We start from the raw sequence: 27,231 nt of genomic DNA, 5'->3' as shown, positions 1-27,231 counted from the left end.
ATTTCTTTCTCTTCTCTCCTCTGTTGACTTCACCTGGCCAATGGTGCAATCACTAGTTTTCACATAGCCTTTTTGGAATGAAAATGATGAGAATATGCTGGGGAATGCTAAAAAGGACATTGTGCAATTTATTTAAATGACCTCCTTTTTTCTTCTAAAGCATTATTTTTACTATTTTTTTAAATTTATTTTGTTTCACCAGCAAGGTTTAAGAGTAATTGCTTATATAAAGGAGTTTTTAGGTCAGCTTTATCTTCCAGTGACAATGCTTAATATTATTTTGGCATTGAATGTCTGCATTTTTATTTTAAAAATCATATTTTTTTTAAAAAAAATTAAAGTAAAGGATATTACAGAATTTTGTCAATGAGAAATAATTGTCATAGTCTATTTCCTGTTGCTATACCAGAATACCTAAGCCTGAATAATTTAAAAAGGAAAGTAATTTTAAAAGGAAAGCCAAAGGTTTACTTTGGCTCATGGTTCTGGAGCTTGTAGAACACGTCACTGGTATTTTTTCAGCCCATGGTGTGAGGGCCTCACGCTGCTGCATCAAATCATGGTGGAGAAGAATAGGGAAGGGGACACTTGTGGAAGGAATTCTTGAGAGAAACAAAGAGGAAGAAACTTTAATAAATTTCATTTTCCCAAGTACTAATTCATTGAATTTTCTTTTTGAACATTCTTTTATAATTTGATTTCCTTAATGTGTAAACTACTTCCTTAATTAAATTAAGCACATGAGAGTTATGCTTGCTCTTTTATTTTTCACTTGCAAGATACAATAGAGATATTCTGTGTTACTGCATCGTCCTCATGAAAGTTAAAAAGACACACAAGCAGCTCTCCATGCCCATGGGTACCACACCCACAGATCCAACCAAACTATATTGAGAAAAAGAACAGACATTGAGCATCAACTATACAACCCTAGGAACTGTGCTTGATGGCTTTAACAATTCATAGTTGTTTATAGTTTGTTACTCTACTGCTTATAGCTTGTAGTATAAACCATATATGATATGCTACATCTGGTCCTCTCATTATTTCCTACCAAAATTGGCCAAAGATTTCATAATATAGTATTTTCTTATATTCCTCTTAGTAACACATGGTCTTTGATTTTTCACAGTAAAGCTAAAGGAAGAGCAATTTTAAGTACATATATCTATTTGGAAAATGTTTTAGATATATGTACTTAAACTTATAAGTAAAACTATGTATGATCATAAGTGGCTGTTATATTATACCATAAGAATTTGGTACACACACATGTACACACACACAGGCAGCTTCATTTTTAAAGACATGAAAGGTAACAACTGCCTTCTACTCTAAACTACTTCTGTGAGTGTTTAGTTGTTATGACTATTTAAGTACTATCTAGCTTACTGAAGATTGATATGATGAAACTTTTCTTTCTTTATAGTTCCAATGAATTTATATATATATATATATATATATTCATATCTAATATATTTATATATATTTATATAAAACACCTAGGAAGTGAAGATTCTTTTTCAGTTAAAACTGTTTTTGAGGAATTGTGAGATTTTATTATTTATAAATAATTAAGAGATAAAGAGAACATAGACAATGTAAGCAGTTATTGTAGAAAAAGCAATTTGGTAAAATTATAGAAATATAATATTGCCACTGTATTCAAGAATGTAAGTGGCTGACATGTTTTAAGTTTTTTTAAAAAAATTGTTTATATAGTAATTCATTTGTACTAATGCATTTTATAACAATGTGTGAACATAACTAATAGAAGAGAGTTTGGATTTCACCATAGATTGAGCAGGTTGAACTTATTGATTGACTTATGAAGAAGAATTATCAGATTAATACCAAAAGATAGGTAGGAATGAATTTTGAATAAAAGATAAGCATGTAACTTACCTCTGGAAAACACAAAACTTTAAACTAGAGAATAATAATCATGATCTTTGGGGAATTGAGAAGAGTTGACAAGATGGTGCTGGGAATACAGGAATGAATAGACTACTGCCTAGATCCTCACCAAGGTTGCTCTCCTCTAAGAATATTTAGTAGCTGCAATCTAGGCAGTTTCCTCTCTGGTAATCTTCCATATCAAATATAGAAAGTAGCTGTTTGATTAATAAAATCAATGCACAGAAAGTGCAATGGAAAAAGAGACTTTAATTAGTGGAGATATGTATTGTATGGAAATGGGAGGTTGCCAGATGCCAGCAATGGGAATACTATGGATAATGTAGCCAAATGGAATGAACAACAAAGAGAGAGAATTGCTCTTATATCTGCACACATAATGTGTGAACATACCAAAAAGAGCTGCAAAATGAGGGTACTCTGTCCAGAACCTAAGACTTTTGAGGTATGAGACATCAAATCTACTGTTGAGGAAGCACCTAGAGAAACCTGGTCTTTGGTAAGGGATGTGTGTGGTAGGGACAGAAGTCTTAGGGAAAGCAGAGACCAAGAGAAATAATTTTATAAAGAGATCAGGGCTTTGGAAGTTAATTAGAAATGCAGGAGTTTTGGGAAACACAGTGGAAAGAAAAATCCAGCAAAAAATATTCAACATCCTGGAGATGAAATAACAAATGTGAGAGGCTGGGGAGTGGATAATTGCATTTGACCAGTGACAGAGGCTTAGATATTTGATATGTTCATAATGTTAATTTTTGTACAGATTATAGTAACTCTAATGTTATGGTAGTGTTATTCAGATAAATATCCTAGAAAGGATTAGGGGTCTGGAAAAATTAGTATAACAGCAGTCTTCACAGGCTTTGTTCAAAGATATCACTAAGAGTTTCTTTCATGTACCAGGACTTTCTACACTTCATACCTTAAGCATGATAGGACAGATAATATGAACAACATTCAGGGTAAGATTTTCATAAAGTGTTAATAGGGCTCTTAAGGTATTGATTTTAACATTGGTGAGAATGAGGACATATTGAGCTTTCAATACATGTTAGCAGTAGGTCTTATTCTGAAGGCCCAATGATTTTCATATTCTTTGTCAAGATGGCATACACACCCACCCTCACCCCGACACACACACTAATATCTATCTATACATTAAGGTGTCAGGTGAATATTTACAAAGAGAAACAAAAGAATGCAATATTTCTTTGAAACCATAAAAGGTTTATTGTGCTTTCATTATGAAATCCCATTTATCCTTTCTCTTTCCATAAGTTGCTGCATGTCACCTATGGTGCCATTTTTTTCAATGAGATCAAGTTTGTAGGCAGTAACATTGGTTTGGATGTAAGTTTATCAACTATGAGTGTACAACTTAGATGAAAAACTTTAAATATTAATTAATTAATTGTATTAACTAGTTGTTCAGTATGATGAGTAAAGTCACAGATATATCCCATGAGCTACCCTTAGGCTTTTAAGAAGTGGTGACAATAGATAAACTAAATCATTTTTTTGCATAATCTGACCATCCACAGATGGGTGTATTTCATAAGGATGTCATTTCATTCCAAATCTGAAGTCATTAGATCTCAGCATTCAAGTCACATATATTAATTATAAGAGCTCAAAGGACATGGATTGGGTCTAGGTACTATATACACATTTTCACATATTCATCAACATGATATTGTACTCATTAGGATAAAAATATAGATACATAATTTGTACTATTTGAAATTAGCTAGTGTTAAAATAGCTTGCTTATACTTCCTCCAAGGTTAGACTTTGGGATGCCTCCCAAATTTGAGATCACTATTGAATACATAATGCTAAGAGCCATAAGGAAAATTCATTGTGTGATTAATTATGTGAGTATTTTATGTATAACAGTTAGTATATAGATGTAAAACAAGTGCTATATACTGACGTTGTGTTGGTGGGAACAGAAGTGGGATAGAATATCGCTCCCAATCTAGGAATTATCCTGTTGCAATAGTTTATGAAATTACATGGAAACAAAACATTTTTCTAGTAGACTACAAAAGGTCTTATATCCTTATTAACTTCCTCTATGAAAATGTTTCCTATGCGGTTATGTTTCTCTGGAAAACATTTCTAATATAGTAAGGTTTTCTTAAAGAAATTGAGCGAATAACTGCTAACACATGTAATTTAGTAAATAATCTGAAATAATTTAAGATTTCATTTTAAAATAATCTACTTCCTTAAAAGAATATAGAAAATGTGAAAGGTCAAATTTATTAAGAATTGGCGTTCATTCTCCAGAACTTTCCAGACTCCACTCTGAAATGTGATCACTGAGTGAGGGCTGCTGCCTGTAGGCTTATAATTTGTAGACTTCTGGCAGAGAATTTCAGATAGTTATTGTTTACTTCAAATAATTGGACCAAAAGGAGCTAAGTTTCCTGCTAGATTGAGTACTTTACATTAGGCAGCCATGCCATACATAACTCACAGCCATTTTTTAGAAATAAATATGAATACAGAATTATGTTACTAAACTGAACATTCTAAATCTGTGGTGGCTTTCTTTTGCTACATTATTAGTAAAAATTTTTTTCAAAAATTTTTTTCACTATATTACTTTTAATTTAAAAATGATGAAAATGATGGTACAGTTTTTATTTATAAATTCAATGATCAAGAAATATTGGAGGGAATAACACCAAAGGGAATTTTATGTGGGTTTGCCAAATACACAATAAATAAATAAAAATTAGCTGAGAGGAAAATAAAATTCTTAATGCTATAAAATACATTGCTGTGTTACAGCTTTCTGAATATCAAACTGTGTCATCTGTTGCTTTTAAAATCTTACTTTAAAGAGGATTTATGACACTATGTAAATTCCTACAAAGATGGATTTTTTTACTCAATTCAATTATTTTGTCCAAATGAAGATAGTTTAAATGAGTTAATGCTCATAAAAATCTACTGAAAAAGAAAGGTAGATTTGGTGATTTTATAAAAGTAAATTAACATATGTACTGTCAGTTTACCATTAGTATGCAAATATTAAAAATTCTAGAATTTTTTTACAAAAATATGGTTTCTAACTCAAAATATCAATTTTTTACAGTGTTTTCTTTAACCTATTGTAGATAATTTCTCAAGCCATGTTGTCTTTATTAAAAGATATACCATTCTTTTGGTGAACTATACAACATGTAATTTTATTTCAAGATGTTTATGTGTATTTATTCCTATTTGTAAATTTAAGTTATTAATTCATTGTTTTAAACAAGGTGAAATAATAGCAGCAGAGAAATTTCATAAACATTTTTTATTAGAACTTTATATTTATACATAGTAGATCAGTTCATCACAACAAATTCATACATGCATAGAAATTGATTTCAGCTCATGATCTCTCCCTATTCCTTCCTGCCCTCCCCCTCCTTTTGTCCTTCCTCTACTAGACTTCCTTTCACTCATCTATTAATTTGTATTTGATTGGCTCCTTATGTTATCCTATCCTTTCTTTCCCTTTTCCTTTATTTTATTCTAGCTTTTGCATATGAAAGAAAGCATTTGAACTTTGAGTTTCTTAGTTTGGCTAATTTCGCTTAGGATGATATTCTCCATTTCCAACCATTTACTGGCAAATGCCACAATTTCATTTTTTAATGGCTCATTACAGACATATTCCTCTAGTATGGACGTGGATATATTGCTGTAGTATGCCAATATTAGATCTTTGGAGAAAATACTAAGGAATGGTGTATCTGAGTCATATGGTGGTTCCATTCCTAGCTTTTTGAGGAATCTCCATAAGGTTCCCAGAGTGGTTGTATTAGTTAGCAGTCCCACCAACACTGTACAAGCCTTCCGTTTTCCCTACAACTCCATCAGCATTTATTGTTGATTATATTCTTGATCATTGCTATTCTTACTAGAGTGAGATGAAATCTTAGTGTAATTTTGATTTGTACTTCCCTGATTGTTAGAAATGTTGAATATTTTTTCCGTTGGCTATTTGTGTTTTTGTTTTTGAGAAGTTTCTTTTTATTTCTTTTGCCCATTTTTTGATTGGGTTATTTGTGTTTTGGTGTTTAGTGCTTTGCTTATTCTGGAATTAATCCTCTATTGGAGGAATGATTGGCCACGATTTTCTCTCAGTTTTAGGCTGACTGTTCATGCTCTTAATCACTTTCTTTCCTGTGCAGAAACTTTATAGTTTGATGGCATTCTACTTACAGATTCTTGATTTTTTTCTTGCACTTTGGAGGTATTAGTAAGTCAGTGCCAGGACCTATATATGGAGTGTTGACCCTATATGTTCTTCTAGCAGGTGTAAAGTTTCTGTTCTAATTACTAAGGCTTTGATCCATTTTGATTTGAGTTTTGTGCAGGATGAGAGATAGGGGTCTAGTTTCATTTTTCTACATAGAGCTATTGAATTTTCCCAACACATTTTGTTAAAAAAGGCTGTCTTTTCTCCAAGATATGTGTTTGGCACCTTTGTCAAATATTAGATAACTATTAGTATGTGGATTTGTCTCTGTGTCTTCTAGTCTGTTCCATTAGTCTTCATACTATTTTGATGCCAATACCATTGCTGGTTTTGTTACTATAGCTCTATAGTATAATTTCACAGTTGGTATTATGACACCTCTTGCTTTTCTTGATTAGTGTCACTTTAGCTGTTTTTGGTCTCTTATTCCTCCAAATTAATATAAGAATTGTTTTGCCTAATTCTGTGAAGAATGTCATTAACATTTTGATGGGGATTGCATTGAATCTGTATATTGCTTTTGGTAGTAAGGTCAATTGAACAATATTGATTTTGCCTATCCAATAAAATTACAGATATTCCCACTTCTAAGGTCTTCTTCAATTTATTTCTTTAGTGTTCTATAAGTTTCATTGTAGCACTCTTTTACCTCCTTGGCTAGATTAACTCCCAAGTATCTAAATTTTTTGAGGTTATCACAAATGGGATAGTTTTTCTGATTTCTTTCTTGGCTGAATCACTGCTGAATACAGGAAAGCTATTAATTTATGGATGTTGATCTTGTGACTTCCATACACTTCAAAAGAGAAATATCACATTCTGATTCTATTTCTTATAACAACTAGAAAATGAGTAGATGTAAATGTATAGCCAGATATATGTTTCTACCTTTAAAATTTCAAAGGAAGATCTTGATTTGTCATATTCATTGTGCTTTCTGAAATAGTCTGACCTACTTTGATAGCTTATTGTGAAAAATTGATAAAAATAGTTATAAGATTGTTATAAGTACGAATGTTTTTAAGGCAAGTCCACATTACTTTTAACTTAAACATCACTGTCCATCTTCAATATACACAGTTAAAGAAGTGTTTTCATGCATAGCTGTTAACTGCAGATTATTCTCAATCTCACTTTATATTTTTCAGTTAAACTCTTTGCTTATAGTTTTCAGTCCTTGAATATTTTTTTGTCTTTCAGCAAATTGAATAACTTATGTTTTAAAGTACCTTTACTAACATGAGAAGAGAAATAGTAAATAAAAACTGTTGGAAAAAGAAGTTTTCTTGAAAGCATCAATTTCTTATCCTTTTTATTTCTGGTGAAAAATTAACAGTTTATTATAATATTCATAAGTCAGAGTATCAAACATTGGAAAACACAAACAAATATAATCTCTATTTCTGAAAATCTTTTCCTTAATTTTTTTAAATCAATACTTATGCTACACCATATCAATCCTTCTGATTTTGGTAGTATGCTTGTTTAAAAAAAATTTAAGAGTTAATTTTATGTCTTGTTCAACAGATATTCCACATGACATATGATCTCGCCAGTGCAGTGGTGAGAATATTTAATCTCATCGGCATGATGCTGCTCTTGTGTCACTGGGATGGCTGTCTTCAATTCTTGGTACCACTACTGCAGGATTTCCCACCAGATTGTTGGGTGTCTCTAAATAAAATGGTTGTAAGTAATTTGTATTATTTTATACGTTGCCTTTTCAGTGTTTTGCCAAAAAAGTATTTCTGTGAGAATGATCTGATTTCTCTCTCTTCATAAATGTTTAGAGGAAATTTGGTTTTGCTTCCATGGATATGTAGTAAGATGAAATAGATTTTTTTCTCTATCTATATTTAATTTTCATGTTCCTGGGAAAGTATATATTACAACATATTTTTTAAATATTTTGCTCTACTTATATAGAGACATTTTATTTCAAAATAAAAACATATGCAAATAATCATGATACAATATTCCTTTAAAAATGCCTATAGCTTAGAATAATTATTTCATGTTTTTGTTTGTTTTTTAGCATTTGTTATTTTCAAGCCACTATTGTAGGGATTGTAAAACACACAAAGACATATACCTGGAGGTAAAAGAGATATGCATAAATCTTAATGCTGTTTCAAATGACACTTTTTGCTAGGGAAAACTTTATGGAAATAGTAGGTTTTAATTTTAATTCTAAAAGATATAAATATTATAGAAATATTATTTCCATAGCTAAACTATCTATATTCACATTTAATTTTACGAGCATATATTTTGAATTGAGATCTTATATTCACATGAATCTCTCCTTCATTTCATTCATATCTGCTTACTTCCTCACAGAGACCTTTCCTATCATAGTACTATATATATATCACTCAAGTAGTTTATATTCTGTCATAAAAGCATTTAGCAAGACTCTTGCACATATTCTCTCTCTCTCTCTTTCTCTCTCTCTCTCTCTCTCTCTCTCTCTTTCTCCCTCCTTCCCTCCTTCCCTTCCTGCCTCCCTCCTTCCTTCCCTATCCTTTGTTATTTATGTTTTTTTGTGTGTTCCTCACACCATAGTTAGTACAAAAAACATTGTTTTCTTATATCTTTCATCTACAGTGCTGCTCTTAATTGATTTGGGGATATTATAACAAAATATCATGGTCTATGCTATTTACAAAAATAAAAATTTATTTCAAAGGCACTGCAAACTTTGCCTCTGTTTCTGAAATTGTGCCTTTATATATGCATTCTCCGTTGTTCACACAGCAGAAGGTGGAAGTATGAGAAACTACTCTTGCAAGCCCTCTTCATAAGGGCAATTAATTCACTCCTGAGGAAAAATACCTCCATGACCCCAACAGCTTCTGTTAGGCTTCATCTCCTACCTTTATTGAATTGCGGATTACATTTCCAAAACATGAGTTGTGGGACACACATGTAAATCACAAAGCAAGTAGCCAGAAAAGTACCTGTGATATAAATTTGATAACCTAGTGCTTCATCATCAAAACTTTGAGAAATGTTCTTTAGTGGGGGAGACTGCATGACTGAAGAATAAAACAAGGAGTTGATGATCTCACTTTTCCAATATGTGGTATCTCTATGATGATACATCTGCCACTTTATTATCTTTGAAGAAACAAAACATATGGTAAAGGCAGTAATAAAGATATTTTGGGGGAGAGGAAAAGGTAACTGCTCTATAATCTAGCTTCTGAGTGAGTGCATAATATAAAAACACAAGCACTGCTGCAAAAAGATGATTCATCATTGGCATCAACAATATTTAATTTGGCAAATAATTATTATTTTAAATTTTCCTTAGGCATCTTTCAGAAAAATACCAATTATCATTATTGAAAGAGTAAAAGAAATATTTTTTGCATCTATAAAGTTTATTTAATTATATAATTCTAATACATGGCAACATATTAGTTGTTAGAGGTAAGCACATTTATTGAAGAATTTTAATGTCTTAATAATGTCTTTTCTCTAAATATATCTGCATGTATTCATGTGTGTATATTGCATGTGCATTGTATGTGCATCATCTAATGTTGCCAAACCTCAAAACTTTGTTCTACCTTAATGTTGTGTGATACAAACACCTTACTTGAAGTTATAATTCACTTTAATTTGGTCTCTCTTTTTCTTTTTTTTTTCTATAAGGTTTACTTTTACAATTTTGAAATTAGCTTTTATTTTCTTTCACATTTTTAAAATATTATTTCCATTTGTATCTCTAACATAAAGGGCAGAAAATAGTTAAATATCAGATATTTTTTACATTGTGGATATCAGTAATATGAATGAAATAACAGTCAATAATACAACAATTTTTGTATAAGATAATCTTGATGGTGTCATCATATCTCATAATATTTTCCATTTTAAAGTTTCATATTTCTAGGAAACCTTCTGCAACAACAATAATAAAAAGTGTATTTACACAGAGTTATAATAGAGCAGTAAAAATCTAATGTAAGAAAAAAATCCTGCATTATTTAGTACTTTTACTGTATACAAAACACTGTGCTGTAAAATATGCTCTTATCAAATGTTCATAGCAGTGTAATGAGCCAAGCACTGTTATCTTGATTTCATAGTTCAGAAAACTGAAACTTTCAGAAGTTCAATGAATAGTCCAATATCCCATGGGTAGAATACAAAACCATAAGTAGATATGTATCTAATTCCATAACTTTTGCTCTAAACCACATTATAATGTCATGTTGCATAGATTACAAAGAAGAAGTAAGAAAAATAATGAAATCTTAGTTAAAAACAATTCAGTTGTAGCAGAAAAATCTCTCTAAAATCAGCATTTGAATTCTGACACTAAAGAGTAGCAAGACTATTTTTCTAGAGGAAAAAAAAGTCAAACTGGGAAATCAAAAATTGATAAATAAGATCCAGATGAATGCAGGAAATATGGGTTTGAAAATTGTGCTATGGCATTGGGCTTTTGGTGTTGAATTATTTATGTTAAAGATTGGTGTGCTTAGCAAACACCTTACTTTTTCTTTTATTTTTAAATCTTCTATTTTATATTATTTATGTCCTTAAATATTATTAAGCACTACATATACTTAAGTTCTCTCTAACTCTATTTTCTTATATCAGTGTGTATATCCTATTAGCTAGTTATCTGTACATAACCAGCAATGATAACTTCCAAGTGAATGGTTTAACTATGCTACATCTTTAACTATGGTGTTAGTAATTTGTTTAATATAATCATTCTTACATTAATTGCTGCTAATTTGGATTTGTTCCATAAAAGTAGGTTCATATCTTCTTAGCTAATCTCTTTGAATTCTTTATAAATTACTTTTGATTTATAAATATATCTAAGGGAGTCCATATTTTCTACCTACAATTTTATTAATGTGGTTACATATTGGTGATGGTTTTTAAGACTTGAGTGTAAGAACACATATGAATCTATTACCATCTGAATGTACCACATAAGGTAAATGGATTTGCTTTTGCAGTAAGAGCATGTTATACTGCAAGATGTTACATTAAATAATCTTAGTTTATGGGAATACTAATAGAATGATTCATTTATAAAAAAAATGCTAAATTATATCATATTACACTGCTGGACAAAATTTTTACCATAGTGAAAATGAGAAAAAGTTTAAAAGTCAAGTTACTCATTATATAGCACACTCTATGAACTATAACTACTTAAGAGCACTATATTTACATTGTATACAATTACCTAATTACATCAAAACATTATCCATCAAATAAATTTACATTAACATATGTTAATGTAGCTAGGCACAATGGCACAGGACTGTAATTTCAGCTCCTGGGGTGGGGGAGTGGCTGAGGCAGAAAGTTCATGAGTTCGAGGCCAGTCTGGGAAACTTAGTGAGACCCTGTCTCAAAATAAAAAAAATAAAATTAAATAAAAGGTGGGCATGGTGGCACACAACTGTAACCCCAGAGGCTAGGGAAGTTGAGACAGGAGGATGGATAGTTTAAAGCCAGCCTCAGCAATAGTGAAGTGCTAAGCAATTCAGTGAGATCCTGTCTCTAAATACAATACAAAATAAGGCTGGGGATGTGGTTCCGTGGTTGAGTGGGCCCGAGTTCAATCTCTGGTACCAAAAATTAAAATGAATAAAATAAAATATAAAGGCCTGGGGAGGGATGAGCTTTGTGGCTCTCACCCCTGGGTTCAGTCCTCAGTAACACACACACACACACACACACACAGACACACACAGACACACGATATGTTGAATTATTAATTTTGTTAGTATTTTATTAGCAAAATCATTTTTCTTTAGCTATGTTAGGATCATAAAGTAAATAAATGTCTAGTTTTATATTTGTACTTATTTGAGAAACACTATAATCAAAATAATTTACATCATTCATAATTCTCTCATTGTAAAGGTTTTTGCTGTTGTGATTTAAAGGAATCAATGCATTATTTAACCTAGAGGGCAGTCCATTTGTTTTTATGAATACCCCTTAAGTTAGTAACCTTGCATAATTGGAAGGATAATTGTGAACAGCATCTGTGAAACATGTGTAAGTTAGGTGTAGTGGCACATGCCTAAAATCCTTCAACTTGGGAGGTTGAGATAGAAGCATTGAAAATCCAAGACCAGCTCAGAAATTTGAGAAGGTCCTAACTTAGCAAGACCCTGTATTAAAAATAAAAAGTAAAAATGACAGGTATGTAGCTGAGTTGTAGAACACCTCTAGGATCAATTCTCGTGGAAAAAAAAAAGAAAACAACAACAAAAAAAACCATTTTAATGGAGCTATTTTACATTTAAAAATATATATTTGTATTAGTTCTTTAAAAATTCATGACAGAAGACTGTACTTTGACATATTATAAATATATGGTGTATAACTTGTTCTAATTAGGATCCCATTCTTGTGGTTGAATATGATGTGGCATTAAATTGGTTGTTTATCCATATATGAACATAGGAAAGTTATGCATTCCTTCTTAGAGTTTGCTTTCATAATTTTTAAACATCTTTTTAGTTGTTTATGCATCCAATATTTCTATTTATTTACTTATTTATTTGGTGCTCAGGATTATACCCAGTGCCTCTTGTGTTCGAGGCAAGCTCTCAACCACTGAGCTATAACCCTAGCCCTCTTTCATAATTTTTTACCAAATGTATTTTCAAAGGTAAGTAATCACATGACCATGGTATGGGCTATGAATACAGCATACTCCATATTAATGAAGTTCAAACTGATGAGCTTGTAATGCTCTTTGCTTCTATTCTAAGAAGGTAATAATAATTTCCAGAAAAAAATTAAGATGTATAAATCAAATTAATTGAGATCATTAGGGAAAACAGATACAAAGGTCTTTAAGTATATAATTAATATAAATCTATGTAGCAAGTATGAGTTTCAATTAGAAAAATCCTAATTGCTACCTAAATTTATTTTCATTAGAGACAATGTGGCAGGAACACTTACAAATAACCACACATTCACACACTCTTCTATCTCCCCTCTAGTTAGAATGAAATCCCCAGATACAAATGGAGCATGGAAACCATGATGATTATAAGATCTATTTATTTTCTGTCAAATGGAAAAAGGTGAAATTAAAACAGCTTCACATTTTATTTTACAAAGTCCACTTGGCTACTTGATAATGATTGATGGAATTAAAATAACTAAAATAATAACTAAGAAATGAAGTTAAAATAATGTACCTAAGAAATGAAGAATGATAAATAACTCCTGTCTTGAGTTCTAGTGATCTATTTTAGCTTAGAATTTCTCTATATTAGAAATTGTATTATAATGATAGTATTAGCTTTTTTTTCTAACTAGAATGTACTGCCATAAGAGATTGTTTTTTAAGTCCTAACAAAAGTTAAGTAATTTGCTGACAAATCATTGTAGCTTTACCAGAAAAAAAAATGTACTCTTAGCTTCTATGAGTTATAATAATAAAGTGGGTCAAAAGCATGCTGAGCCTTGTGATTTCTCTGTGGTCCTCTATTTTCTGCTCATTTGGAAAGCCTGATTGGTGACTGTTCTCTGGTGGATAGAAACACAACCCCTGACAAAATGGACATGGTTTGCTACTGCATTCTTCCTTCCTTTTTAGATGTGGATTCTTTTATGAGAATAAACATAAAAATAAATTCTCACCTGGTATTTCAATTTCAAGTAAAATTTGCATTTCGGGAAAACATTAACTTGAACTAAGTTTCCTGACAGAGAAGAGTGATGAATATTGATTTAATTATATAATGGCTATGACTACATTGAACTGCTTTAGCAATACAAGACCAAGCCATGAATTCCAATTTTCTTTTTTCTTAGAGACTTGTTCTTATATTTAAGCAAGAAATAACTAGAAGAAATATTATTCATCAAATTATCACTTCTAACAAGATGGAGAAAAAAACCCAAATATCTTCCCCAAAGGCTAATTTACTAGCCTTACTTCTACAGTAGTTCTCATATAGAGTCTTTTTTAGGGGGGTGGGGAGTGGGTACCAGGGATTAAAATGAGGTGCACTAGTCCACTGAGCTTCATCCCCAGCTCTCTTTTGTATATTATTTAGAGAATGGGTCTCACTGAGTTGCTTAGTGCCTTAATTTTGCTGAGGCTGGCTTTGAACTTGTGATCCTCATATTAAGCCTCCAGGCCACTGGGATTACAGTCCAGAGCCACCACACCCAGCTCATATAGAGTCATGATGCACACTGTTGAAACTTTCACAGATGTAATGTAAAGGTATTTTTAAACATTTATTTACTTATTTATTTGTTCTAATTTGTTATACATGACATAAGAATGCATTTCGATTCATAGTACACAAACGATGCACAATTTTTTCACTTCTCTGATTGTTCACAAAGTAGAGTCCCGCCATTTATGTCTCTATACGTGTACCTAGGGCAATGATGTCCATATCATTTCATTATTCTTCCTACCCCCATTCTCTCTCTCTACCCCTCCCTCCCCTTTGCCCAATCAAAGTTTCTCCATTTTTTCTCATGCCCTCCCCCCATTAAGTAAGCATCCACATACCAGAGAGAACATTTAGCCTTTGGTTTTGGGGATTGGCTTACTTCGCTCAGCATGATATTCTCATATATATATATACACACACACACACACACACACACACACACACATATATATATATATATATATATATATATATATATATAAATTCTATAGGTTGGAATAAAATGGCAAATTGATAGAATTGAATATTAATAATTTTGTATTGTATTACTCCACTAACAGATATTTATGTCAATCAATTCATATAAACTTCTTATCCTTTGAAAGAGTCCAATATTATCATTCTATTTTAGTAAAAAGAGACTTATCAACTTTATGTCTGCTGAATCAACCATTTTCAGATAATTTTAAGAGAAGTTGTAGTTATTTCCATATGGAGGGATTGCTTTAGTTGTCTCTTTTTTAATTCCTCCTCGTGTCTTTTTCCTCCTGAAACAACACTGATAAAAATATGTTACTCTAGACATATGGTAGAATTGAAGGTGACATGAAGAAAGCCACATATTAAGTGAGGAGCATAAGAAAGAATAGCAGGATTTTTTTCCTGAATATTAACATGATCATTTTCATAATCCTGCTGTATATCCAGTCATTTGTTAGAAGTACTTGTTTTTAGAAATGTAATATATTCTAGAAATGAGTAATTCCTATGAGAAGTTGAATTGTGCTCACAATCCTTGTTTATTTCCATTATTTTTTATGCATTCTTACAATGTATCTGCTTCTTTGGGTAATTTATCAATTGGGATATTTAGAATATATAATATAGTCATTGACCAGTCTTTTTTATACTTCAAGGATATAGAGATGGACTAGTATAATCAATTTTCAAACACTTTTCAGTTATTTATCTCAGAAACATGATTGCACCAAGAAAGAGTTAAATTATACTTGTTTGGTCTACAACTCACTATCTTATTCTCCACAAACATATCCATTTGTGCACTGAAGCCATGTTTCTCATTGGATAAGCTTGATAATGGTGAAAATTAATAGGAAAAGATGGGCACTCACCATACATCATACCTGTGGAATTCATAAAAGGAGATCAAAAATGAACCAAAACAAATTCTGTATATTCCAGTAGCATTTTCTTGGAGGTATCATAAAGTCAAATTTTTCTCTAAATATATTTTAAGATAGAATAAGTATACATTGTAATGTCTAGTTGTAATGTCCACTAAATGAATTGGTAGATATTTGTAGATCCTGCCTTTAGCATTGTGTTCATGTGATAATCTAAGATCCTGATTCTTGTAACTTAAGGAAAGAAAACATTTTCCAGATGGTGTTCAAACACAAGACTGGGATCCTAATAGAATAAGATCTACTCCATGTTTGTCTAAATATGTCAAAATATGCTCTACTATCAGGTATATCAAAAAAGAACAAATAAAATAAACAAACATCTTCCAGTAGAGCAATGTTCAATTTCAGTTGTGTTAAAATGAGGATATAATTCAGTATGCTCATCTCTGTTCTTCAGAAATATATTTTTGTCCTTTAAATATTTTCTCACCTCATTATCTATTCATTTTTAAGAGACTATTTTTAAATAAAATGACAATACTCGAGTGTAAAATGATATTTCAAATGATATATGCTACCATCTCCCCAGTGCTTTAGAATTAGAAGTAAGGCATCATTACCCTATAAAAGGATGACTACATTTTATCTGGCACTTGTGTAATACCTCCTTCAACTCGGTTATCAATTCATAACGGAAAAGAAAAAAAAAAGAAGTTAGGCTTATGTCTGTAATCATTAAATATCAGCCAAATCAAACTCAAGATTTCTTAGTCTCCAAATTTTATGGAAGACATTCTTCTAAGGGCAACTTTCATTTAACCCATCAATGTCATTATTTCTCCATAATCTTTTCATCTTATTTTCTTATCTGGAGATCAGAACTTTCTACCCATAGCTTTTTCAAAAAGTATGAAAAATAGACATTTATATCTATAGATTTATATACAATGAACCATGTAACCTTGGAAACCTATAAATGATAGATCCAGCTATAATTTACATATGAATATTGATGAAAATGGCATGCTCTAAGGTTTTCTAGTGTATTTCTTTATCATTCAACTGGTATCATGATTCATTTTGTGAACACATTCATATCCATGGTGGTTTAGTGATCTCTAAGGAATTAAATGACCACAAATTTGAAGAAAAAAAAGAAGTTAAACACATTATTTTAGAGAAGAATGAAAAATTGGATAGAAACAGGAGCTAGAAATTAAGAAGCTAATGCCATGACGCCAGACCGCCTTTTCTTCTCCAGGCTGTGTTCCTACTTTGAGGCCATTCACCAAGGTCACTAGGTGATGTGAAGCTTCTTCCTCTTTCTTCTGAAGGACACAAAACTTATGCCCTTTGTTACAACCATTTATTGTTTAAGGTCCTAATACTGTTTCATTTGCAGAGCTATATTCTTTTTTATGTGTTACTCACTCATAAAGTAAATAAATGTTTTGGCATACTTCTATCAACTTTTTAGAATAATCCATTACAGTTATTCCTATAATAGTTATAAACTTTGTGAGGTATTTCATTTTTGGTATATTCAAATATTATTATTTGGTTCTCTATACATCTGAAAGTTTTAGAGTATCCATTTATATCCATGTGTAGCAAAATGAATTAAGTGTCTAACAAAGAACTGAATAACTGTAATCATAAATACATTTAAAAAGTACTTTTATGTGTAATAATTAATATCATGAATATATTATGAATTAAGGAAAGATACAATCCAAATATCTTTCAAGATTCAAGCAGAAAGTAGGTGACAGAACCACAGCTAAGGCCACAGTTTCCTTACTTGTCCTCTGCTCTAGCTCCCGTGAACACATGAATGAAGAAATCATATATGGACATATTAAGGTTCAAGTGATTGGTAAAGGAGAAGTTTTCTCTTTTGTTGTTTTTCATTTTTAAATAGGCATTGTCCTTATCCAGTTGTTAAGTTAGCTACTGAAATGCAGAAATAATGTGGAGCTTAACAAAACCTCTCTTGAATAGTTTAAAAGATAACCAGAATTGAAACTTACATCCTCGGATTTTCAACATTCTAGTGCATAGGTAGGGTAGAATGGTAAAAGTTCTAGGGTAAAACATTGTTGAGCCAGTATTTATGATTGAAATGATATTTTTCAAAAGTATGTTGACATAAGTGAATGGAACTATACATCAGGTAGGTTCATATCTATATGAAAATGTAGCATGTTGGAGGAGAACGAAATAAAGAAGGTTGGAGAAAACATTAATAAAGCAGTATTATTATAGAATACTAGAGGGTGTCGAGGTAGCAAAATGGAGGAGTTCTGTGGAACAACACAGAACAGGAAAAGGTATCATTGGTGGCAAGTGGACACTTCAATTTCCTTAAAGCAAAATACTGTCTAGTCTTGGTTTGCCTATTCATGAATAAAAGCCTGGTAGAGATTGTGCATGGTGGTATAAGCTTGTAAACCCAACCACACAGGAGACTAAAGCACAAGAATTGCAAATTCAAGGCTACTTTTTAAAACCCTGTCTTAAAATAAAATAAATAAGAGTCTGGGGACATAGTTTGGAAATAGAGCCCTTGCCTAGTATATGTTAGGCCCTGGGTTTAATCCCCCGCACACTGAAAAGAAAAAGCAGGACAGAAATGATGAGTATGAGGGTCAACTCCAACCAAAATTAAAGAATTTATTTGTTAGAGTTAAGTGATTAGAATCTGAAAAGAAGCATTTAAGTAATGTCTAAGTGGTACTGTGAGGTGGTTAATCACCATCATATCTTAGAATTAGATTTCTTACATTCATCTTCTGGTTCTCTGACACTTATAAGCCTTGTGACCTTGAACAAGTGATTTAGTCTACTTGTGCCTTAGTTTCTCCATCTATAGAGTGGAAATGATGATTATGTTTATATTAAGGAAGTTTAAGGTAAATAAAGGAGCTTGAACATGTGAAGTACATGGAAAAGATTTCATTACATTTTTCAGATTAGTAGATGGAAGTCATTATTTAACTTTGCAGTTGTATGTTAGCTACAATTGATATTTCTTGTCTATAAATTAGTACATAATTCTTCTATTAAAAATAATAATTTGAGGTAGATGAAAATAGAAGTAGATATACTATATACATAATAAAAGAAGAGAGTAAATGCATAGAAAGAAAAAGTTTATAAGAAATAAAACCTGGCTAAAGAAAGAGAATTTGAATGTAAAATTTCACTTTTATTTTATTATCACCTACAGAATATTAAATAGAAGGTCTGAACCCATAAAAGTAGCTGCAAGGAATATTTAGAAGGAGAAGCATTCTAGTATATGAATAGTAATATTTGGAGGAAGGATCAGACATTGCATAAACCTCCTCTGGTATCTGTAGAATAATAATAAGTGGCATAATGTAAGTGGAATACTTTTTGTCTTATTTAACATTGTCTCCTGTCAGGGTGAAATATATTAAACTGAATAGGCTGGAATAGATTTTCAATAAATTGACCCCTAAGTCAATATATGGGTTTTGCAAATGAGCTCATTCCTCTGTCTCATATGAATTGCACCTTGAAATGGTGAAATGTTAAAGAAGAAATGGTGGAGTGATTACATAGAATCTTTCATCAACCATGAAAATGGTGGAACACATGTTTTTCCATGGAATATGAAAGTGATATATGAATTTACATAAAACTAATGAAGAAAGATACTGCAGATTACAACTTGAGATGTTTGATATTAATTTCAAAGATATTATTTAACTTTTAGGAATAATAGTTATTATTTAACTTTAAGGATGAAAGTCAAAAGTTGCATAGTTTCACAATTGAGTCCACAAAAATTGATGTCATCCCAATAAAATTGAATTCCATCTGTTTATGTGATTATTTTTGTTACAGTCAAGTTAATGAATTGAAACTGTTTCCTAATAATGATTATCTTTTTATTTATATATAAAAGAGATAATAGATAAATTAACCCATTGTCTAAGAATCTTTTAATTATAAAATTGCATTTATTTGGAATGTCCTAACACTTGAGGTGAGGGGGGAATCTGTTACATAAACAACCAATCAACCAAATACCAGTGACCCACTTTACATTATTAAAAAAAACTGACCTTACATTCTAAATGGCTCTTTTTTTTCCACTTTACACCCCTATGATTTGATGCAGACACCCTCAAATGGCAAGAGAAACGTGGAAAGTATCTGAGAGTTACTCCAAAAATATTTCTTGCCAAATAATTAATATAAGTTTAGCCCCATCTAGTGTACTATTATACCATGCTTCCTGGTAGCATATGATAGTTAAAAATATTATGATGATCCAAAAATTCCAAATCACAAAATGGCAATTTAATGTAGTTTATCATATTCCACTTAGCATTATGGGAAAGAAAAATATTTCAAATTTTGAAAATAAAATTTTCATATTATAATAAAGATCAAGACAAATTAGAAAACTTCATTTATTAAAAATATTACTTTCTTTTTTTCTTTTATATATAAATATATATGTATCTCTATACAAATATATAAAGTCACAGATTAAAAAAATTCTATAAGCACATGCCAAACTAAGACAATCAAGTCAAATAAGATTTTGACAAAGTTAAAAACAGTCAAGTAAATCAAAGGATATTACTCAGATACTGTCTAATCTAACCAAACTGACTTCAAAATGGATAGCCAAGCCAGGTGAGATGGTGCATGTCTGTAATCCCAACAGCTAGGGAGGTTAAGGCAGAAGGATAGCAAGTGTGAGGTCAGCTTAGCAACTTAACAAGAACTTCAGCAATTCAGTGAGTCCCTCTCTCAAAATAAAAAATAAAAAGGGCTGGATATTCAACTCTGTGGTAATGTGCTCCTGGGTTCAGTCCCCAGTACAAAAAAAAAAAAGCCAATTTTCATGCTGACAGGAATCAGTCTAGTAATATAGATGTATAATTAGATGAAGTCTAAGACAAAAATATACCTACTAAAGCACACTTTTACTGTCCAAGGGACACAGCCTCTTCTCACTTTTAGCTGATAATTATCATGTAAAGATTTATGTCTAATCTTGCCTATAGTTATCAAAGAAAACTAGACATGAAGGTTTCTATTGAAAATGCCATATGTTGAGATATGTCTGCATATATATATACACACATATACATACTTTTATAAATGGACAAATATATGCACATACAGCCATTCACAACATGTAGTCAAGGACAGATGACATACATGATACCATGTACTTGTGGTGATGCTCATGCAAACAACCCTGCTGTGCTGCCAGTCATATGAAAGTATAGCACAAACAGTTTATACATTATGTAAGATTTAATATTAAATAACTATGTTACCAGTTTATGTATTTGCATATAACACTTTTTTAGGGTGTTTTCCTTCTACTTTTAAAGAATAAGGTTTACTGTAAAAGAACATTATGTGTTTTTCCAGCAGCCTCATTTGTCTCAATTTTCCCATTCTTCTTGACTGCATCAAGAGGCTATATTCGGTGAATGACCTACACCGTCTAGGTTTTGTAAGAACAGTATAATATTTTCCCAGTGAGCAAATCTAATAGCAATGCATTTCTCAGAATGCTTTATAGTCATTAAGTGATACATGGCTAAATATGTGAATTTTATATTATATATTTTATTGTATACACTTACATATCAATTTACATATTTATACTTTTTAAAAACAATGTGGGCTACAAAATATCATCAGAAATCCAGATTTAGAGGCAGCAGCCTACTAGTTTCTAACTTCTGAGGACAGGAATATATGCTTTACCACTACATCCACTGATTTCTTCCATCAGACTCAGAACTTGACAAAATTCTTCCTTTCCTTTTACAAAAGAAAAATATCAACTATTATAAAAATTAATTGCAGCCAGGAGCGGTCATATGCACCTATAATTTCAGTGGCTTAGGAGGCTGAGGCAGGAGGATAGTGAGTTCAAGGCCAGCTTCATCAAGGCCAGGCACTAACCAACAGAGTGAGACTCTATCTCTAAATAAAATACAAAATAAGGCTGGGGATGTGGCTCAGTTCTTGAGTGCTCCTGAGTTCAATTTCCGATACTGAAAAAAGAAAAGAACAAAAACAAAAACAAAGCAATTGCAGAGCATGATAAAAGTATATTAGTTTACATTAACAGTCCAGCAGGACTTATCAATTTCATTGAATTAATTAGAATTTCTTTTTACATGAATTTAACTATGTTGGCTGCTTATTTCAATAATAATGTTATCAATCAGCTATGACTGAAAGAACAGTCCCAGATAATATGCATGAATTTGGAAAATGCTTTATTGCTACAAGAGAAATATAATGTATTTGCATTTAAGTTATAAGGTTACTAAAAAACAACAAATATTCACTATATAGAATCTGTTGAGCTGTAAACTTTTCTCAATGTAATACTTCTTGCTGAGAAACTTCTGATGAGCAATCTCCTAATTAATAAATGAAGATCTAGATATCTACTGCATCTATAGCCATAGCAGATAGTTACATGCCTTAGGGGACTTGGAATTGAAACCTTCTATTCTCAATATTTAAGGTTCAAACTAGCTTTATAAATCCTTGAGTATGTGGCATCATCTTCATGTCAGTGATAAAATCAAAATGTATCTAATATCTTAAATTTACCATAAGAGACCAGTTCTTCAGTTTTAATATGTAGTGTCCAAGGTGGACTAAAAAAAATTAGGAGAACTGAGCAGGTGGTACAGGAGTGTAATCCCAGTGACTCTGAAGCAGGAGGATCACAAGTTCAAGGCCAACCTCAGCAGTTTAGTGAGGTCCTGGGTTGGGTAACCTTGTGAAACCTTGCCTCCTTCCCCCCCAAAAAGGGTGTCACTGGGTTTAATCCCCAGTATCCCCCCCAAATATCTATATGTATGTAAACACACAGACACACACATATTTAGGAGAGTATTGCATATGCAACAATGTATGTATAATAGTCCATCCCATACAATGAGATCAATCTGTATCCCCTTATTTGCATGAGATTAGGAGGCATTAAATATTATTTATCTATCTGACATTTATCACCTTATTTATTGATTGATTGATTGATTGAGTAACTGCTCTTATAACCTCTAATGGAGTTGAAAAGCAGATTGACAGAACAAAGTCTTGCCATGATGTTTTGTGTCAGAAGACACAAATCCTACTAAGCAATCTAGAGCAGGAAAACAGAATACTGTGACCTGGGTCCACCAGATATATTTAAGATAGAATGGTTCTTAGATGCCATCTCTGTAGAAGTGACTTTTGAACAAAGAACTCAAGGAAATGAAGGAAGGAGTTATGTAAATATATGGAAGAGGAGTAGACCAGGAAGAAGAAGCAGCAGGTGCAAGCTGGCTGGGGTGGCTGGAGTGGAATGAATGAGAAGAAAAGAAGGAGGTTGCAAAGATACCCAGGAGTCAGCCCAGTGAAGAAAGGGCTTATAAACCATGGGGTGATTTGTAGTGCTGTTCTCTATAAAATGGAAAGCTAAATGAGATCCAGTTGCCCCTACTGTGAGAACCTCTCCCAGGGCCAAATACAGACGAAGTGGTGCTGCCTTCCTATTCCACAGAAGGATCTACAACATTAGGTACTGAGGCTCAGGTATGTGAACCAGTGTTTAAATCAGTCCATAACAAGTAGGTGACATGGGCAGGCAGTGTCATGGTCGGCAGCATGTAATGCAGGCTTGTGGCAGCCAGGACGGAGCAGCGCACACCGAACAGGATAACAAGTTTCAACTGAACTACAGAGATGCAGCAATGAGGACAGCAGCTCCCTTCATCCTGGTGGCGAGTAAAGAACATCATGGGTCTAGTGGACAGGACTCCTTTGAAAATACGTGATGTATTAACTAGTGTTGGAAGGTAGCACCAAGAAGGCTGTGAGTTCTATGGTCATGAAGGTGAAGGCCGCTAATAATTAATTTAGATATAATTAGTAAGTAGGCATTCAGGGTTGGTGGGGGAAGCTCAGTGGTAGAAGGCTTGCCTAGCACATGTGAGGCACTGGGTTTGATCCTCAGCACCACATAAAAATAAATAAGTAAAGGTATTGTGTCCATTAACAACTATTTTTTTTAAGTGGGCATTCAAAAATAGTCTAAGAGATAATTTAGGCAAATTCATCAGTGAATTAACCCCTACTGACAGTCTCATGGCAAACACTGTTATCCTATGCCAGAAGTCTCTACAATTTATGGATCTTGTTATTATATAAGGAATCATTGAAGAAAAGCATGGTGTCCTTCAATATCAATACAAACGTAGAGAAACTCAACCAAACATTCGGCTCTCTGGCAGACTTGGGCTTGTAGTGATACTAGAGCTTGTTGATACGTTTCTATCTTCACCATTTACAAGATTCTCAACTTTTATTCCACATTGAGGCTGATTCTTTGTCAGTATCTATATTATCAAATATCAGTGTATTTTTTTTAAATCTTCCTTTTGGTCTCCTTCAATGCCACTTCTTTCAAGAGTTCGTTTTAAGGTATTCAGTATACTTGCTTTTACATCAAATCAAATCATTGGGAATCCATTTTAAAATTTTGTTATAATTATAAAAAATATTTTATTGATTAGCTGGACATCTTCTAGTTTCTTTCTTTTTTTGGTACTGGAGATCAAACCCAGGAGTGCTTTACTACTGAGCTACATTTGCTGTCCATTTTAATTTTAATTTGAGACACTCTCACAGTCTCACTAAGTTGCGGAGGTTGGCCTTGAACTTGCAATCCTCCTGCCTCAGCCTCCCAAGTCACTAGGATATGGGCATGTGCCACTACACATGGAAGCCCTCTTCTTTTAACTCTGGAGAGAATCTTCAGTGGTTCTGAGGTATTTACTTTGTATAACTCTTCCTATACCCTGATACAGAGGGCTTGGAAGCAGAACTCTGATTAAATAAAAAAGAATTTTGAATGAAACTAATTTTCTCTAAAAAACTAGAAGACAAAATATAAATTTAATTTACATTAGTTTCTCTTCTAATTCTTTTGCTAGAATAAAAACATACTAGAAAATATTAAATTAATTTATGTATTTAATTTGAATGCTGTATCTATCACTTAATCCATTCCATTTTCTTGATAATTAAATATTTTGATCTTAATTTTGTTTTTAATCAAATGTGCTCTGTAACCATTCTGACATGTGTACTTGTATATGGATATGGCTTTGTGTTGCAGAGAGATTTTCTTTGAGCATTATAATTTTTCTCTAAGAGAAAACTGCATTTAAAATTATAAGGGAATTATTTTTTAGTGATCTTCTGGTTAGATTTTAATGGACTTCTAGTAGTTGAAAGCATAAATACTCAGCTGACTAAATTTAAATGGCACTTTATTAAAAATATAATTAGAGAGTGTGGATACACAGGACTGTCCATAGAAATGTATCTTCCTGCTTTATAAGATTGATAGATTTAAACTTTGTTTTAACAAAAGAAAGATATTTATGGAGCCTAAAAATTATTAGGACCAGTGCAGAATTCTATTATATGATTGCTGTCTTATCAGGTATTTGACAACTGTGCATAATTATTGTCACCAAGGTTGCTACAAAGAGACAATTTGAATGTATATTCTTCCCTGTAGCTAGGCTAGAAGAAGCACACTAGCCACTATTAAAGATCAAATTAAAGAGCTTATCCTCTTTCTAATTGATTCTTTACTTTATAATTGTGGTTACTATTTATTAACAACCCTGATGTGCACATCGTCTCATTTAATCTTCACCAACTCTAAAACATGCATTGCTAATCCTAATATTATGACAAAGAAATTGGGACTCTGAGTAATAAATATCACCCACTGCAAATGGTAGAGCTGAGATCTAACTCAGACACAAGAATTCGATGCCTAAAGAACTCTTTAATCACTTAGCCATTCTGCTTCAACATCTGGGACTTTGTTGTCTGTTAATCTATTTGGGCTCTTCTATCCATTTTAGCTCCAACTGGGTGCATCTTTTAGGAGGTCAGATTTGATGTGTGGCATATAAATCTTAATCTGGTGTGGTAGCCATTCCTCAATAGTTCTACTTCCTATTTTCACATCCATATGCAATCCCATTCCAACCCTTCATAAGGGTACCTGGGAGTCCATCCTGACTTCTTCCAAGTCCCTCAAAGACCCTGTCAATATTTGTGTGACAATCCAATAGATCTGGTTATCTCTATAAGCTGTTGTGTTTATAATAATTCAAAATTTCTTAGTAGAAAGCATTTAATAAAATTATATGCTACTTGCCATAGTATATATTTCAATGAAATGGAATGCAATGAGGTGATTTTTCTTTGGATCTCTTGTTAACTTATAACCACTTATTTTTACTAACTCCTGAATGTATTATCACTATTTCATTATTATTATATAATAATTGGTGGCCTCTGTATGGAGACCTGTATCAAAATTCAGTGGGTTTAACCAACCTCCTATAGGAAATAAGTAAACATAGCAAGTAACACAGGTAAGGAAAAATGCAGAATCTCTTCTTTGCCTTAACTATTAGAGATTTGAGCTAAAAGGAATATCTGGACCATTTTATGTAGTCAGTTGAGTTTAGATAAGGAATTTATATTGGTTATATTTGCTGGATTTAGGGAGAGCTTATTGGACAAACCTGAAAACTCTGGGTAATCTACTGCCAGTATAAATAAAAAAACTGGGAATGAGAAGATCTGTACCATAAGGAATCTTTCCCACTAATGTTCACAGAAGCCACATAGCAGATTGCACACAAGCACTATCTATACATCCTGAGAGTCAGACATTTATATGCATGTCTGTTAAATATTTGTAAACATAGAGAAAATGGAAGCTTCAAGTATTCTTTTGCAGAAAATGTGAAACAACTCAAGCAGTACAGATAAAATGTGGAAATGGTGGAGTTATCAGTATAATTGAATTTCCTAGATAGCCAGAAACTCCACTTTGTTTCTTGAGGATTATTACGAAGAAGACCCCAGTTTGAAACGCAGGCTCTTGAACACATATCAATATTTCATTCATTGTAGGTTTCTTCCCCCAGAAATGCGTCTTAGAATAACTCTGTCATAGTAACTAATTTTGTGGTGTTTGGATGCATTTATTCCCAATATTTTTTTTTGTAAAATTTATGTGAATCAACTCTTCTTTAAAGATTGTAAGAAAAAAAAAGTCATTGTGAATTTTAATTAGTAGACTACAGGTTATAAAATTCTTAAATAATACTATTTCTTCTCTTATTGCATTTTAAAAATACACCCCATCCTGGAAAATGTTATGAAGAAGTAACTTATTGTTTTAGTCTAACAGGGTTGTGAATGTTTTTGTTAAATTTAGTTATAGTCATTAACAAAGCATAGTACTCTGAGCCTTTTCTAGACTATGTAATATGATGTTGCCTTGTTGATAGATGTTTTTAGATTTCCTGGAACCTATTTACCAAAATACCAAATCCAACTCATCATTATTTTTCATAGCCAGTTGTCTCAAAAATCAATTATA

General features: G+C 32.1%; 1 protein-coding gene across 1 annotated transcript in view; it reads left to right on the top strand.

Moving 5' to 3' along the window:
• Positions 1 to 27,231, top strand: part of Hcn1 (hyperpolarization activated cyclic nucleotide gated potassium channel 1) — a 367,811-nt gene that overhangs the window by 194,791 nt on the left and 145,789 nt on the right. The window contains exon 3 of the mRNA XM_026385948.2: positions 7,706 to 7,867. Within this exon, the coding sequence (XP_026241733.1) occupies positions 7,706 to 7,867 (162 nt within the window). The remainder of the gene's footprint in view (positions 1 to 7,705; positions 7,868 to 27,231) is intronic.

This window comes from Urocitellus parryii, chromosome 1 (assembly GCF_045843805.1).
Source record: "Urocitellus parryii isolate mUroPar1 chromosome 1, mUroPar1.hap1, whole genome shotgun sequence".
Classification (NCBI taxonomy): Eukaryota; Metazoa; Chordata; class Mammalia; order Rodentia; family Sciuridae; genus Urocitellus; species Urocitellus parryii.
Note: the sequence above shows the minus strand (reverse complement) of the source record. Positions and strands in the feature narration are given on the sequence as shown.